Raw genomic sequence first — 17104 nt, forward strand, 5'->3', positions numbered from 1 at the left:
TGTCAATTTGTACAATTATAACTTTGCCTATCGCAAGTGCAGTTGTGCGAATTATGTATGTTAATTGCGTAAATAAAATTTGTTCTATAGCAATTAATTCATTAATATTAATTAATATTAATGGTAACTATATCCTATTGATATATTATTATTAATATAAATTTTAAATCTGAAAATTATATTCTTATTGTTTGTTGTGTGAAAGTTTATGAATATTCCTTACTCTTTTTTGACACTGCAAAATACTTACTCTCTAAAATTTGAGATTGATGTGTCAACTAGGAATTTTATATCCCTATTTAACTAGTAAATATTATATTATTTGAGATAAAATTATAATTCTCTTGTACCCAAAATACTTGGAAGATTTGATCTATTCTATGCCTTTAAAATTTGGGATTTGTTGATACCCTCAATATTATTTATTTAGTCAAGATTAAACTGAGAATAATTTCTTTCATTTTGTGAAAAGATCTTGAAAATCTTGTGACATAAATAATTCTGGACATTTTCTATAGTCTAGACGTGTAATTTAGTACCCAAAATTTGTGATCAACTTTATTAATTCTTTAATTTTGTGTCTTGTCTCAATTAAATATTTGGATCACAATTATATTAATTATGTAGGGAATAAAGTATTGTTGCATTTTTTATGCTAAAATTCTAATTATGATTTAAAATTTGTACGCTTCTTTGTTGTTTATTGTTAAATATTATCTAAACAACTTATTAAGAATAGGGGCAATTTTAATCATTTATTATCCTTACAACTATACTTATATATAAATCTTATTGATTTATAATAGAGTGTCTCGTATATATTAAGTTATAATGGTTTATTCTTTATTTATTTTAGATGATGGTATTAATAAAATAAAATAAAATATATATTCTAATTAAGTCATCAAAGGTCATTGACTTTAAATATAAGGATGAATGTCACATTATATTAACATTATATTAGGTCATTCGTAATTTAATTTTCAACCTCTTGTGACTTATTATTATTGTACATATAAAGAAATTTATTTCCTCTTATCTTTTATTGTGCAACTTTTGTATCATATATAAAAGTGGAATCCTTTTTCAGAATATTCTAAGCTGAACTCTATAATTATTTTATATTGTTTTCTTACTGTAATACTCTCTATTTGTATTTATATTCTTTCTAATCTATCGTGGGGGTACTTAAAATTTAATTCTAAGAGTTCTATTCTAGATAAAATACTAAACTACTTGACACACTTATTTTAAATAATAACTCTTGTTATTATACTATTTCATATAAATAAATTCTAAAGCTAAAGTCATATTTACGATGTGCTAATTTAAAATATTAAGCATGTTTTTTCATTATTTGAATATGACCGATGTTGAGTAGATTAAGTACAATTGTTTATGCATGATATTTTATTATATTCTCTTTAGCATAAATATTATTGATTTGTATGGTTGTAATCTCACCTATCATGGATACAATTATGCAAATTTAACATTATATTGGTGACAATCATACCCTATCGGTGTGTTGTTATTAATGTAATTTTGTTATTACTCAATGTACCTTAACCTTTTTTTTTATACTTATGTCAAATATAATTAGAGTATCCTATCAATATTTAAAAAAAAAAGAAAAAAAATTGAGACATAAGAATTGTACATTGTGATGATATAGTTCTTACTTATTATCCTTAAGGTCCTTGAATGTGACTACAATAAGTAAGTTACTCTATTAAAAGACATGTAGAAAATTGTATAAATTTTGCAATCCAATATTATTATATTTTGAATTAAAATTCTACCTAAATGTGTTTTTTTATATATACAAATATTTTGGATTGCTACTATCCCTTTGTTATATGAGTGACGGACATACCATATCGGTGTGACGTTACTTAACATATCATTTTGTGATAGAGAAGATAGTTGAATATTTTATTTAAAATATCTTTCAAACTTTGTAATTCAACTATCATTATTTATTCTCTATCAAGTGGGAGAATCATTGCTATGTATTGTGTAACGTGATGGACATACCCTATCGGTATGACATTACTTAACATGATCATCCTTTTATGGGTAAGAAAAATACCTTAATGGTTTAACTATCATTCTCCACCAAGTGGAGAAAATATCATTCTTCAACAAGTAAGGAAAATTCTACATGTCAATTAACTATATCTCATAAACAAATATATTTATTTGTTTCATAACTCTAGATATAAAATTATTGTAGAGACTTATATTGAGGATATTAATTATATTCTTTTCTCATAAACTATTATACACTTCCATATCCTTTTATATTATTATAAAATTAATTTGTAAAATCAATATGTCAAAATCACAAAGTTCTTAACTACTCTATTGAGAAAGAAAAAAAAATAAAAAAAATATTTATACCATTATTCTAAATAATTATAAATTGTATATATGGGATATTAAATTTTACCATTTTACTATATTTTGACATATTTTATATTATTGCTATTATTTAATACTTATGGAAGCTTATGACTATTTTCTCTTATATCCTCAATAATAATAAAATATAAGTCTTGTGCATTTCCGCTGCGTGTAACCTAATCTTTTCTCAAATGTGTGTAATTATAATTGTAGCATTTGAGTTTTGAGTGAGTTACTACAATTGTGAATAGAGTCTTCTATCCTATTTTATAATACTAGAGACTTATCTCACTCATATGATGATAAACCTTTTATATAATCATCATACTCTGTCATATAAAGGTTACTATATTTATAAAATTCTTTGGAATTTTAATTGTGAAAGGAGATCTTGTGTTATAAAATTCTTAAATGAAAATTTACATTCTCCTTAATTCTAAATGCAGAATATGTGGTTAACTACGAAAACCAATTCTTAATAATATCTGCCATTTATAAATAATATATACATGGGTTTTCATACTATCATTGAGTTACCACTTGTGTTAATAATTCTGCTATAATCATGTGCAAAATATGTGGTTGAGTTCGTGAAAGTCTATTATTTAAAATTATATAACCACTTATGTTGATAATCTTGCATTCAAGTATCCCACTGTTGAATTGAATATTACATTATTAAAATATTTATATATATCAGTGATCACTAATGAGAATCCTACTTACTTTATATATATATATATATATATATATATATATATATATATATAGGGATAGGATCAAATGACACCATGGTGTCAAAATTAGTTTGACACCAAATCTCATCCATTCATTTCATTTAATCCAAAGGTTTAAAACTATCACCAAATTAATTAATATACACCAAATATTCTCTATCACCTAATTAAGAAACATATCTATCATTATTAATTTATAATCAAACATTCCATTTTTATTTCCCCAAATTTATTTGTTCCTCTTTTTTATTTTCCCAGATTTTTATAATCATACTCAAACTTTTTTTCTAAACTTTTTTATAAAATGAATGGTTGAACTCATATATCTATGGTTGTTTGAGTCATCATCACCATCAATGATATTTCTCTGTCTTTATCTCATATACTCATATTTTTTTAATAATTAATTAAATTGTATTAAAAAAAACCAACAAGCTCGACAAATGATTCTTGAATTGTTCATGCTAATTAGATTATTTTGTCACTCAGAGGTCTAATGTTTTTTTAGAGGACTCGTTGTGTCTCATGTTTAACTGAATTAAGATTTATCATGATTTTATAAAAATTATAAAGTTTGAGTTTGTGCTTATGGCCAAAAGAAAAAAATTAGGGGAAAATAAAAAGGGTTCGAATCTACCAAAAACAAGAAGGTATTGTTTGATTATGAATTAATGATGATAGATATGTTTCTTAATTAGGTGATAGAGAGTATTTGATGCATGTTAATTAATTTGGTGATAGTTTTAAACCTTTGGATTAAATGAAATGAATGGATAAGATTTGGTGTCAAACTAATTTTGACACCATGGTGTCATTTGATCCTATCCCATATATATATATATATATATATATATATATATATATATGGGATCAGTGGGAGTGTGTACACAACACTATATACTATGAGCTACTATGTACACAATATTATGCACATACAATTTAAAATTCTCATCATTGCCATATACTCTTGTGCACACTATAAAATATGGCATAACTTAAAGACTTTAAACTTTAGTCTCATTCTATTATATTGAGATATATATTAAAATTCTTTTAATCTCAATAAGCATCATAATTTGATGCTTAAATCAAGTTTGTTGGAATAGGCACAATAACATCTTAGTATGAAAATAAATATTGTGCTTCTCTTTTACCAACATTCCACATTTTATGAGGTTATAAATAATAGGGTTAAATATGTTTTTGGTCCCTATAAATATGTCAACTTTTCGTTTTAGTCCCTCTAAAATTTTCCTTCAACTTTTAGTCCCTATAAAATTTTCAATCACTACTTTTGGTCCCTCTTTTAAAGTAAACTCATATGTAGAATTCATATTATTTAATAAAATTTTCCAGAAAAATTCAAAATATTATAAGAATCGCTCCAAAAAAAATTCAGAATTTTTTAACAAAACATGAATTTAATATGAATTTTTATATTATTTATGGTTAAAAATTCATATTTAATTTGTGTTTTGTTAAAAAAATCTAATTTTTTTTAGGAATTGTTTTTAGAATATTTGACACATTTCTGCACAATTTCATTAAAAAATACAAAAATTAAATCAAAAATAGGGACCAAAAATAGTGATTGAAAATTCTATAGGGACTAAAAGTTGAAGGAAAATTTTAGAGGGACTAAAACGAAAAGTTGACATATTTATAGGGACCAAAAACATATTTAACCCTAAATAATAAGTACTATGTATAATATCAATACTCCTATCGAGTATGATATTGTGTTCTTGTAGTACTTATAATTTGATATAATCATAAATGTTCGTTCATTATTGACATTTTAGTGACCACATTAATCCACATTTTTTTTTTCCTTTAAACTAAGTGTCTATGTTAATCCATTTTGGAGATTCTTAAATTTCCTATTTCTTTATGGATTTTCATAGTCACATTTTTTTTTCTAAAACGTGGATTAATTGAATGTCATAGAACATTTATCGATCTTGGCTAAATGTAATTACTCTCTCTTTATAGGCTATCCCTATAAGTAATTACTATTCTTATACCTTTGTGGATATATGACTTTTATAGAATTGAAAACTCGTGGGCAGAACCACTAACCACATACTTATATAAATGAGTATTGTAACTCATAATGATTTGATTAAGTCACAATATTTTGGGTTAGTGGGAGTTTATTATAGCATTTTATTTGCATGGACCTTTATTGGATTACAAATTCTTAATTTATAATGTTTATCCATATTCTTTATTCAATGTGAAATGTAAGGTTTAACATGTATGATTTTGTTTGCCCTATCGGATTCAATTTCTGCATTGTTGAATTTTGTGTTTCTTATACTACTTTGATGACAAGTACTATTTATATTTGATATATTTCTACTACCATTCTTATATTACTTTTAATATTTAATTAAAGTAATCCAAGTGGGAGATTGTTGAATATTTTGGATTTACTTTAATTAATTATTAAAATATAAATGCATTATATATTATTAAATATTTAATGTTATTGTACTTGGTATTTATATTGGGCTTATTGTGAACGGACCGTGATGGGTTGGACCGTTCTTGTTAGTCAGCCCATTTGAGAGGTCCCTGCCTCCATTGATGAGTATATAAGCTAACTATCCCATTATGTTAGACACTCTGGAAAAATTGAAAGTACGCTCATTCAGTAAGGCGGCATAAGAGCTCTCAAACTCTCTCTCAAGTCACTCTCAGGTCTCCATGGATTCTGCTTCAACAATTCAAGGTACACGGTTATATGTCAATATACTAATTAATAACATGCTATATTTCATATCTATAAATTTGATTATCTGTTAAAACTCTTCAATTCCCACCCCATTGGCAATTTCAAATAAAATTGTATATATGTCTCCAATATTCTTGAGGGAGATCTATCAATCTAATCCAGACTTGCACATGAGTTTGTTTATGTTTGTGAATTCTAAGATCAGGAGACCATTTAGAGAGACGGAGAATACCTGGCTTGAGATTCCAAGAACCCGCTGCCCAAATTTTCTTCAAGTCTTCAATGGAAGAAAACTCAAAAAAAAAAAAAAAAAAAAAAAAAAACTTTCTTCACATCTTTCAAAAACAATAAAACCAATATTTGGCCTTAAATTATGTTTCATTTTTTAGAAATGCTAATATCACACTCTCTAACACACTCCAATTATGGTTCAACACGTCATCCACTTTTTTCCCTAAATAACCTGCTATCGGCTAAATAAGCATCCACTCCTTTAACACACTTGTTTTATATTTTTTTATTTTAACTTAAGGGTGTTTTCCGGAAAATAAAAATGTTACGAGAGCGCAAATCAAATTGAAAATTTTATAGAAGCGAAAACCAGAAATGACATATTATATTATAAGGGTGAAAAACACTATTAACCCTTAAGAAATTGACCGTAAGAGCTTGTCAAAAAAAAAAAAAAAAAAAAAAAATTAACCATAAGAGCTTGAAACAATTGAGGCATGAGTGTGTGAGAAAAATGGGAAGAAGCCATGGAAGGACAGGGATGAGCGTTACAGTTTTCCTGTGTGAACTCTGAATAGTGCAGAAAATAATATTCCGGCTTTTTTGGGCTGACTTTTCTCTTTCTAAAATTACCCTCAATTTTCAATAAAAATAGCACATATATTAAATAGATAAGAGTAAATTCAAATATTAAAATAAAAGTGTAACAAACACGATATGAGTATACACAGACACTTTTTTCTCCTTTATCCTTTAAAAAATGTAACAAACTAGATGAGTATATATACACTTACTTTTTCATTATCCGAATTATACCCTTAAAACAATTTTTTCTATAATAAAATATTGTTGTTGGTGTCATTTAAAAAAATAAGAATTTAGAGTGTTATTTTTGTTATATTTTTGTGTCATTGAAATAGATAATCATTGTTAATTTGATTTGTTATATTTTTAAAGCAAAAAACATTTATATTTTTACTTTTAATCAAAATTTCATAAAAAATCACCATTCATAATTTTCAAACGTTAGCGCAATAAGAAAAGTGGAAAATCGGGCGGATGAGTGCCTATCTTTTTTGTTAGTAAAAGGTTAAAAAAAAAAAAAAAAAAAAAAACGACATTTGTCCATGACTTGTTAACTTGTGTATGGTGCAAAAATTTAACATTTGAGAACATTAAATGCCACCATTAATTTTAGACAATTAAAGTGCACTTTTCACCTCCTATGTTTTAAAATATTGCGATTTTGTCCCCCTATTAAAAAAAATGGCAATTTTGGCCCCCTTCATCCCAAAATTGCTAAGAAGACGCCACGTGTCCCAAAAAAAGGGGCATAATCGCAATTTTTTGTAAAGATAACGGGTCAAAAAACATTTTTCTCTCATGTTAGGAGGTCGAAACAGCATATTTCCCTAAACATAGGGGGTCACTTTTGCCATTTTATTTAACAGGGGGCCAAAATCGCAACATTTTGAAACTTAAAGGGCGAAAAGTGAAGTTTAGCCTTTTTTTTTATTAACTTAGAGGAAATAGATTTTAGTAATTAAAGTTTTTTTTTTAAATGGAGAGATAATTAAAATTTGATCAATATTTATTCTAACAAAAAATTAAATTTAGATTCCGTTAATCAATACGACTTATAGTTGCGTTTTTTTTAGGTGATGGATATGACTCGAACCCCGGACCTTGCATATACTATGCATTGTCCTTACCAACTGAGCTAAGCTCAAGAAGACATTTTTAGTGGAATTTATTAATAGTTTAGGAAAATTCTTTTTTTATTTAAAAAAATAAATTATAATCATTCAATCAAATTAATAGAGTGCATCACTACAATGCAAATTCGCTAAAAACATAAAAGGATGAATCTGCGAATAAACTCACAACATCCATGTTAATAGCATAAAACAACAAAGTTCAAAACCTACACATATCACTATATTAAAGTCTCTATAATATAAATGTCTTCTAATCTGCAACATGGATGATGCCAAAGTCATTGATTGGATCTGCGTAGGATCGAAGCTGATCTGACATTCTGAATTGAACAAATACCTTAACGAAACAAGAAAGACAAACAATGGCGCACAAAGACGACGAACAAACAAACGCTGCACTAAGACGACAAAATCACAAAATAAAAAACGAAATAGATGTCACTTATTTCAATAAAATGGAAAGAGAAAAACGAGATTTTAAGTCAAAAATTGACTCTAAATCACCCTTTTTAGTATATGAAAGAGAAGAAACTAGATTTTTTTTTACGGCTCACAAGAGGGAAAAGATTGGAAAGATGTGAAACCGAATTTAGAAAAATTCTTATTTTCACATGGAAGTAAAGCTGTTGATATATAATGAATTTATGACTCCTAATTTACCCTTTTTTTTTTTTTTTGGGACGTACGTATATTAACATTATCCTGATTCACATTAATGTTTTGGAGAATTGCTGATGACACATGGTGTTTGGCTGTGAAACACATGTAAAATACTAAAATACCCTTCGGCAGTTAACTGCCGAGGAAAAATAAAACCGGCTGCAGTTAACTACACTGCCGAAATTCAATTAAATCCACGGCAATTGAGTGTGGTGGAATCACTCCTATGAATTGAGGAACATTTATGTAATTGAGGAAATCTTACATCTGTTTCTTTTTTCCATTTCATCTTTTTCTTTTTGTTTGTCGATGCAGGCTCATACAAAATTAGAAAAAAATATTGAAACCACATGCATTTTCATATCTACAAGCCTCATGCAAGAGTTCATGGAAGGTTGGTGAAAGAGTCCATGTGTGAAAAAGCCTCGTACACTGTTGAGACACTTAGATTCCAATTCTTCTCTTCTTCTTCAATTATTCTGGTCCTAATTTACCCAAGGTTTTGCAATGATAGTTTGATCCACATAATAAATTTCAATTGCCTTTTTTTGTTTGATGAATTTGGAAACTACCCACAAAGAAAAAAATATTAAATTTGATGGGAAAAGGAAATTTGGGTGAAGATAAAAAATTGTTTGATTGTTCAAAAACACGAAGTGATTGGGAAAAGGAAATTTAAATGAAGATAAAAAATTGTTAATGAACACAAATTGATTAAAGAAATTTTGATGGAAAAATTGTTTGGGTGAATACAGGAACACAAAGTGATTCCACGGCACTCAATTGCCAATGAATTTAATTGGTTTTTCTCGGTAGTTAACTGCAATCCGGTTTTATTTTTTCTTAGTAGTTAACTGTCGAGGGGTATTTTAGTATTTTACATGTGTTTCTCAGCCAAACAGTTTCTCAGTCAAACAACATGTGTCATCAGCAATTCTCAATGTTTTGTGGCTGAAAAGTTTCAGCGATGTTTCTCTCCAAGTGCAATGTGACGACTTTGACTTATAATAGTAATCACATATCACTTATCATTTCAGTTGATTTCTTCTTCTTGTTGTGCAATTTCAGATTCACTTATCACTTTGAAGAATTTTTCATCATCAAATCCATCCATGTCTTGCTTCACTTCCTCCTCCAAAATCCAACAGGAAATTGAATCCAGATCAACCACTGGTCCAAACAAGATGAGGTACAATGTGTTCTTGAGTTTCTGCGCTCAAGACATGGGTTATTTTCTTTCACGTCTCCATACGGCTCTTAGTTCACAAGCTGGAATCGTTGTTTTTGAGGACAAGAGGTTTCAACATGGAGAACAGGTAGAGTCAGCGCTGAATGTAATTCAAGACTGCAAAATTGTTATAGTAGTATTTTCAAAAAATTATGCTAACTCGAGTTCGTGTATACAAGAATTGGAGAAAATAACTAAGTGCTGCAGAGACTCAGAATTGATTGTCCTACCTGTGTTCTATGCTGCTGTCAATCCCACGTACGGAAGTTTAGAGGGAGGTATGTTTGGAGGAGACACTTTTCATGATTTTCTCAACAGAATATCAATGGAGGAAATCTCTAAAGAAGAGGACAAGCTCATGACCTGGGTAGCAGCGATCACTAAAGCAAACAATTATTTAGGTTCAAGTGATCTCATACATAAACCAATATATAGGTAATTTTAAGTTCTTTTTAAAATAGTTGAGACTTGAGATTTTAATATACACCTCTCAACTTTTCAATTCCTTTATTGTTTTGACCTATGGACATTGTAGACGATAATTTTTACACAGCTAATCATCTCTTGTTCATATATTATACAGGTACGAACATATAAATATTAAGGGTTACATTAAGGATATAGTTGAACATGTTTCTTGTGTTATAAACAAGAATAGAGTTTTTTCTGTGACTTCCTGTACACCCAGTGTAAAATCTGGTGTGCAAGATGTGATTCAACTATTGAAACGATCAAAAAGTCCTATCCTACTAGGGATATGGGGGATGACAGGGATTGGTAAATCAACCATTGCCAAAGCCATTTATGATCAAATTGGTCTTTATTTTGAGCACAAGTGCTTCCTCGAAAACATCGGGGGAATTTGGGAACAAAGTAATGATCATCAAGTTTCATTACAAGAGAAAATTCTTTTTTATATTGATGGACCAGCTGAAATAAAGGTAGCTCTATCTACAATTGAATCAGGAACAGAGATGTTAAAACAAAGCCTTCAACATAAAAGGGTACTTCTTGTACTTGACAATGTTGATAAATTGGAGCAGTTGAATGCTTTATGCAGAAGTCGGAAATGGTTTGGAGCAGGTAGTAAAATAATCATCACGACAACAGATAGACATCTACTCAAAGAGCATGGAGTTGACCATATATATAGAGTGAAAGAACTAGACGAAAGTGAATCGCTTGAGCTTTTGAATCAAGGTGTGTTCGGCCAAGCAACAGCTCCTCAAGAAGATTTTGGTGAACTTTCTAGACAAGTAGTTGCTTATTCTGGGGGACTGCCTCTTGGTGTTAAAGAACTTGGGAAGTTTTTGCATGGAAAAAATGTACGTGAGTGGAAGAGTGTGTTGAAAAGTCTCCAAAGATTTTCCATTCCTGCTCTACAACTACTAGAAGCTCTAGAAAAGAGTTTTAGTGATTTGAGTGATGAAGAGAAACACATATTCCTTGATATAGCATGTTTCTTTGACAACATGAACCAAAATGATGTACTTCAAACATTAAATAGGTCAACACAATCTGCAGCACTTCAAATAAGGCGTCTTGAAGACAAGAGCTTTCTAACCATTGATGAGAATAACAAGCTTGGAATGCATGTTCTGCTACAAGCCATGGCAAGAGACATCATTAAGAAGGAATCAAGAAATAAGACAGATAAGGTGAGTGGTATTGTGTGTGTGTGTGATATATATATATATATATATAGAGAGAGAGAGAGAGAGAGAGAGAGAGTTTTTGAGGCTAGCTCTACTTGATGTATCACCAATGTATGATTAATTTTGCCAACAATGAAAATAGAATATTAACATTTGGTTTCATAATCATCTCAACAACTTGGAAGTTAATTAATATGACTCTAAATTGATGATGTACCAGTAGCATCAAGAATCTCATAAACCATATATCTAAGCTATGATTTTTTTTCTTTGATGACTCAGCCAAAGATGTATGATGTGTTCTTGAGTTTCAGAGGGGAAGACAATCGGGCAAAGTTTGTGTCACATCTCTATTCCTCCCTTCAAAATGCAGGGATTCATGTTTTCAAAGACGATGATGAGATTCAACGAGGAGATCATATCTCAATCTCACTGTTGCGAGCAATTGGACAGTCTAGAATTTCTATTGTTGTGTTGTCTACAAATTACGCCAATTCAAGATGGTGTATGCTAGAGTTGGAGAAGATAATGGAAATTGGCAGAAACAGGGGTCTGGTTGTTGTGCCAGTGTTCTACGAGGTAGCTCCCTCAGAAGTACGTCATCAGGAAGGTCCATTTGGGAAAGCTTTTGATGATCTTATATCTACAATTTCCGTGGATGAATCCACAAAGACTAATTGGAAAAGTGAACTCTTTGATATTGGTGGTATAGCAGGGTTTGTTCTCATAGATTCCAGGTTATTTGTTTATTTTTGTCTTTTAGAATATTTTTAGCGATACTAAAAATTGTTAGGCCTTGGTGGTATAATAATATCTGTATCCATTTTAAAATCCACCTTCTTTTATAACACAACTAATATATCAAAACATGCATGTGAAGTCATAAACTTACTTAAGATTCTTAAACTACTATAGATCGACTTTGGAGTACCAGTAATAAAGGTTCTTATCATGCTAAACTTAATTAACTCAACATCTATTCAATGGAAATAGATTACTATACAAAATATGCACATACAAAATAGAAGCATACGTTGGAAATTTTAATATACATACAATTGATAGTGCACCTTATCATTATTTCATATTTTATAGGAATGAAAGTGCTGATATCAAGAATATTGTTGAACATGTCACCGGTTTGCTTGGTAGGACAGAGTTATTTGTTGCTGAACATCCAGTGGGTTTAGAATCTCGTGTGGAAGTTGCGACTAAGCTGCTAAACATCAAAAACTCAGAAGATGTATTAATTCTAGGGATATGGGGAATGGGGGGTATGGGAAAAACAACCCTTGCTAAAGCCATTCATAATCAAATTGGGAGCAAATTTGAGGGAAGGAGCTTCCTTTTGAACATTAGGGAAGTTTGGGACACAGATACTAATCAAGTTTCTCTACAGCAACAGATACTTCATGATGTTTACAAAGCACTGACATTCAAAATACGTGATATAGAATCAGGGAAAAATATATTGAAGGAAAGACTTGCCCAGAAAAGGATACTTCTTGTGCTTGATGATGTGAATGAATTGGACCAGCTAAAGGCATTGTGTGGTAGCCGCAAATGGTTTGGTCCGGGGAGTAGAATAATAATCACAACAAGAAATATTCATCTTCTTAGATTGTATGAAGTTTATCAGGTGTATACAATAGAAGAAATGGATGAAAGTGAATCTCTTAAGCTTTTCAGTTGGCATGCATTCAAGCAACCAAGTCCAATAGAATATTTTGCTAAACATTCAACAGATGTGATTGCTTACTCAGGGAGATTGCCACTAGCACTTGAAGTACTTGGTTCCTATTTGTCTGACTGTGAAATAACAAAGTGGCATAAAGTTTTGGAGAAACTAAAATGTATTCCTCATGATCAAGTACAAGAGAAACTAAAAGTAAGTTTCGATGGTTTAAAAGATTTTACTGAGAAACAAATATTTCTTGATATAGCTTGCTTCTTTATTGGGATGGATCAAAATGATGCAATTCAAATATTAAATGGGTGTGGATTTTTTGCTGATATTGGAATTAAAGTTCTTGTTGAAAGAGCCCTTGTAACTGTTGACAATAATAACAAGCTTAGAATGCATGATTTGTTAAGAGACATGGGAAGACAAATAATTTATGAGGAAGCACCAGCAGATCCTGAGAAGCGCAGTAGGTTATGGCGCCATGGGGAAGTGTTTGATATATTAGAAAAGTGTAAGGTAATTACTAATTTGAGAACTTCTTGTATAGTTTATATATGTTACAGAAAAATAAAACAGCAAAGAGAACTAAAAATTTATGAAAATTTGTTCTTACTAATTATATGGGTTTCAAATTTCAAACTTAAGCTATTTTTTTCTTTTATTTAAGGGAACAAAATCTGTCAAGGGGCTAGCTTTGGAGTTTCCAAGAAAAGATTGTCTGGAAACTAAAGCATTTAAGAAGATGAACAAACTCAGATTGCTTCGCCTCGCTGGGGTGAAGCTTAAGGGAGATTTTAAATACCTTTCAAGAGATCTTAAGTGGCTGTATTGGCATGGATTTCAAGAATCCTATGCTCCAGCAGAATTTCAGCAAGAAAGTCTTGTTGTCGTCGAATTAAAATACAGTAAGCTCAAACAAATATGGAACAAGAGCCAGGTACAAATTCTGTTTACCGTTTGCTCATCAAATAATACCATTCGATACCTTCGATAACAAAATAACAATTCTGTTTAATATCTGATGAGATCTCATCAACATACTGGTCTTTAATTTGTACACTGCACTTTTAGGAAGAAGTTAGGCGATACTTTTAGAATGACAAACTGGTGGATTAGGGTGCCCAAAAGTCCATTTTTTGTATTGATTTTCCAAAATTTCTCTTCAATTAATAATTTAGTTAAACAATGTCACTAACAGGTATTAAATTATATAGGGATAATTTTTGTAAAAATTAATAAATATGTCTAGTAATTTAAAAATAGACTTATATTTAGTGACACTTGTTTTTTCTTTAAATGAAACTGATATGTTTAAATAAACTAAACAATGAATAATATAGTATAGCAAGCAATCAAATGGCACACTTATCATAATGATTTATTTCGGTCTTTATAACATTACAAGTGGTTTTAGTGAATTTTTTTTATCAAAATTCATGTATTGCAGCATCATGTTTTGAAGCACTACTTTGTGTCTGTGATTTTTGTGTATATATTAAAACTATTTCTCACCCATATGGTTTAATAAATAGTAAGCATGACATGTTAACTGCAGCAATATGTAACGTTTATGTTATACAAGTGTAAAATGTTTCATGTCTATTAAAACTATTAATGGACAAATTGGGGAAGTAATTTGTATATATGAACACTTCACAAAGAAAAAAAATTAAAATCATCACACAAATTATATTCAAAGTGATTCATGCATCCCAGTGTCAAGGTTTAGTGCAAAATAGCCATTCTTCCAAATTCGAATCAATTTTTTCTCTAAGCTTCTCTTGTGTTTCTTTTTTTTTTTTGACAAACTTTCTTGTGGTTTTATTTTCCTACAGATACTACAGAATCTAAAAATTCTTAATCTTAGTCATTCCCTGGATTTGACTGAAACCCCAGACTTTACATACTTACCAAATCTTGAAAAGCTAGTACTAAAAAATTGTCCAAGTTTGTCTACGGTCTCCCATAGCATTGGATCTCTACATAAAATTCTTCTCATAAATTTGACAGACTGCATAGGTCTTCGGAAACTTCCAAGAAGCATCTATACATTAAAATCTCTAGAAACTTTGATTCTTTCTGGATGTACCATGATTGAAAAATTGGAGGAGGACTTGGAACAGATGGAATCATTGATTACTTTGATTGCAGATAAGACTTCTATCACAAAAGTGCCATTTTCAATAGTAAGATTGAAAAATATTGGATATATTTCTTTTTGTGGCTTTGAAGGATTTTCACGCGACGTATTCCCTTCTCTCATTCGGTCTTGGATAGCGCCATCAAATAATGTTATATCCCTAATTCAAACATCTATGTCCATGTCATCACTTGGTACTTCTAAGGACCTTCAAAAACTTCGAATTCTTGGTGTGGAGTGTGATTCAGATCTACAACTAACTCAAGATATTGAAAGATTTTTGGATGTATTAAGAGCCACAAGGGATCCGAACTCGGAAGCAAGTGCAAGTTCAACTAGATCAGAGACCTCTGATTTGTATGCTTCTCCCTTAATTGATGATGGCCTTGGTCAAGTTTGCATTTCAAAGTCAAAGAATCATTTGAAATCTCTCATAGTTCAAATGGGAACAAAATTCCATGTCTCCAATGTTTCTGAAGACAGTCTTTTACAGGTTTGAGTATCTCTTCTGCGTATCTAGTATTTTTCAAGGGTAAATTTTTGGTTTTCGAAGTTATATTTTCCTAACAAATTATTTCGTCCTTAATTTGAATGCGGCACAAATTTAATTCAGAGTTTTTAAAGTCATTTTACATTAGAGCTTGTAAATAAAGTACATATGGATAACAAACTTTTTTCCTTTGCTCATCCAAATCTTTAATTTGATGCGTTTAAACATTTGTTCATTGTACAGACTGTAGATGGGACTTGGGATTCATTTTTGCTCCCTTGTGACTATAAGTCTGAATGGTTAACCTTCAATTGCAAAGGTTGTTCGATAAAATTTGATGTCCCAAAAATGAAGAGTAACCTGAAGAGTATGATGTTATCCGTTGTCTATTACTCTTCCCCGGAAATCATAACATCAGAAGGTTGCCATGGTTTGTTAATCATAAACTACACAAAGAAAACCATTCAAGCATATAAAAGAGATACACTAACCTCCTTTGATGATGAAGATTGGCATACCATAACATCAAATGTAGAACCTGGTAACAAAGTGGAGGTTATGGTTGTTTTTGGGGAGGGATTCATTGTTGAGAAGACTACCCTATCTTTACTGTATGATGATCCAGTCAACAAAGAAATGGAACGTTGTCAAGTAGTAGACGAGGAGGATGTTATTGTTTCTGACAATGACGATATTAAAGTTTGTGTTTCCGGTGGTGATAATGAATCCATCAATCGCTTTGGAGAGGGAATGGTACACATGCAGATGACCAGGCCCACTGATGGGTTGTATGCTGATGTGGGACTGGTTCTTCTAGTACCAGATGACGACCTTGACCAGCCTGAGGAGGAAGTAGAAGAGGAAATTCGTGCTGCTGAAGTAGAGGGTGATCAGGAGCTGGAGGTTTCTCTACCTGAGAGTCAGCCCGAGCTGAAAGCAGCTGCAAGTGAGACCATTGGACCGGCCCTAGGAGCTCAGATTTTGGATGCCCTCAAAGAGCTCAGGGATGATTTCGTCCGACTAGAGCAGACTGTTACTGCAGTAGAGGTCAAATTAGAGGAGCTCGAGGATGCCATTGCCCAAATACTGCGTCGATCGAGTTCTAAGTCCATTTCAATCCTTAGGTTTCTTTCAACGTTGCTCTTCCTTTTGTTGTTTTGTTGGTTTGTTTTTCTATAGTGACTATGATATTAGTATTGTACATCCTAAGTCCTTTTAGTTGTACTTGAACCTTTTGATTTATGTTATCAGTTATATTTTATGTTATATATTTTAGATATTTCAAAAGTTATTTATATTTATTTATTTATTTTATTTTATTCTAATTGATTTAATTAATTTTATTTGGAAACTAAATTTGTTGACTTCTTCGATGTCATCACGTTTCTCTTTTGCAAAATTTGTGTAAACTTCTTTTG

At 30.4% G+C, this 17104-nt stretch overlaps 1 protein-coding gene across 1 annotated transcript; it reads left to right on the forward strand.

Annotated features, from left to right (window-relative positions):
- The first annotated feature begins 9460 nt into the window (after window positions 1–9460).
- On the forward strand, window positions 9461–16952 carry LOC25491569 (uncharacterized). The gene is made up of 7 exons (XM_013599530.3): window positions 9461–10152; window positions 10301–11375; window positions 11655–12109; window positions 12468–13572; window positions 13724–13993; window positions 14892–15689; window positions 15930–16952. Exons 1-7 carry the CDS (start codon window positions 9602–9604, stop codon window positions 16863–16865), a joined length of 5190 nt encoding a protein of 1729 aa, XP_013454984.1. The 5' UTR covers window positions 9461–9601; the 3' UTR covers window positions 16866–16952.
- The last annotated feature ends 152 nt before the right edge of the window (window positions 16953–17104 follow it).

Source organism: Medicago truncatula, chromosome 4 (assembly GCF_003473485.1).
Source record: "Medicago truncatula cultivar Jemalong A17 chromosome 4, MtrunA17r5.0-ANR, whole genome shotgun sequence".
Classification (NCBI taxonomy): Eukaryota; Viridiplantae; Streptophyta; class Magnoliopsida; order Fabales; family Fabaceae; genus Medicago; species Medicago truncatula.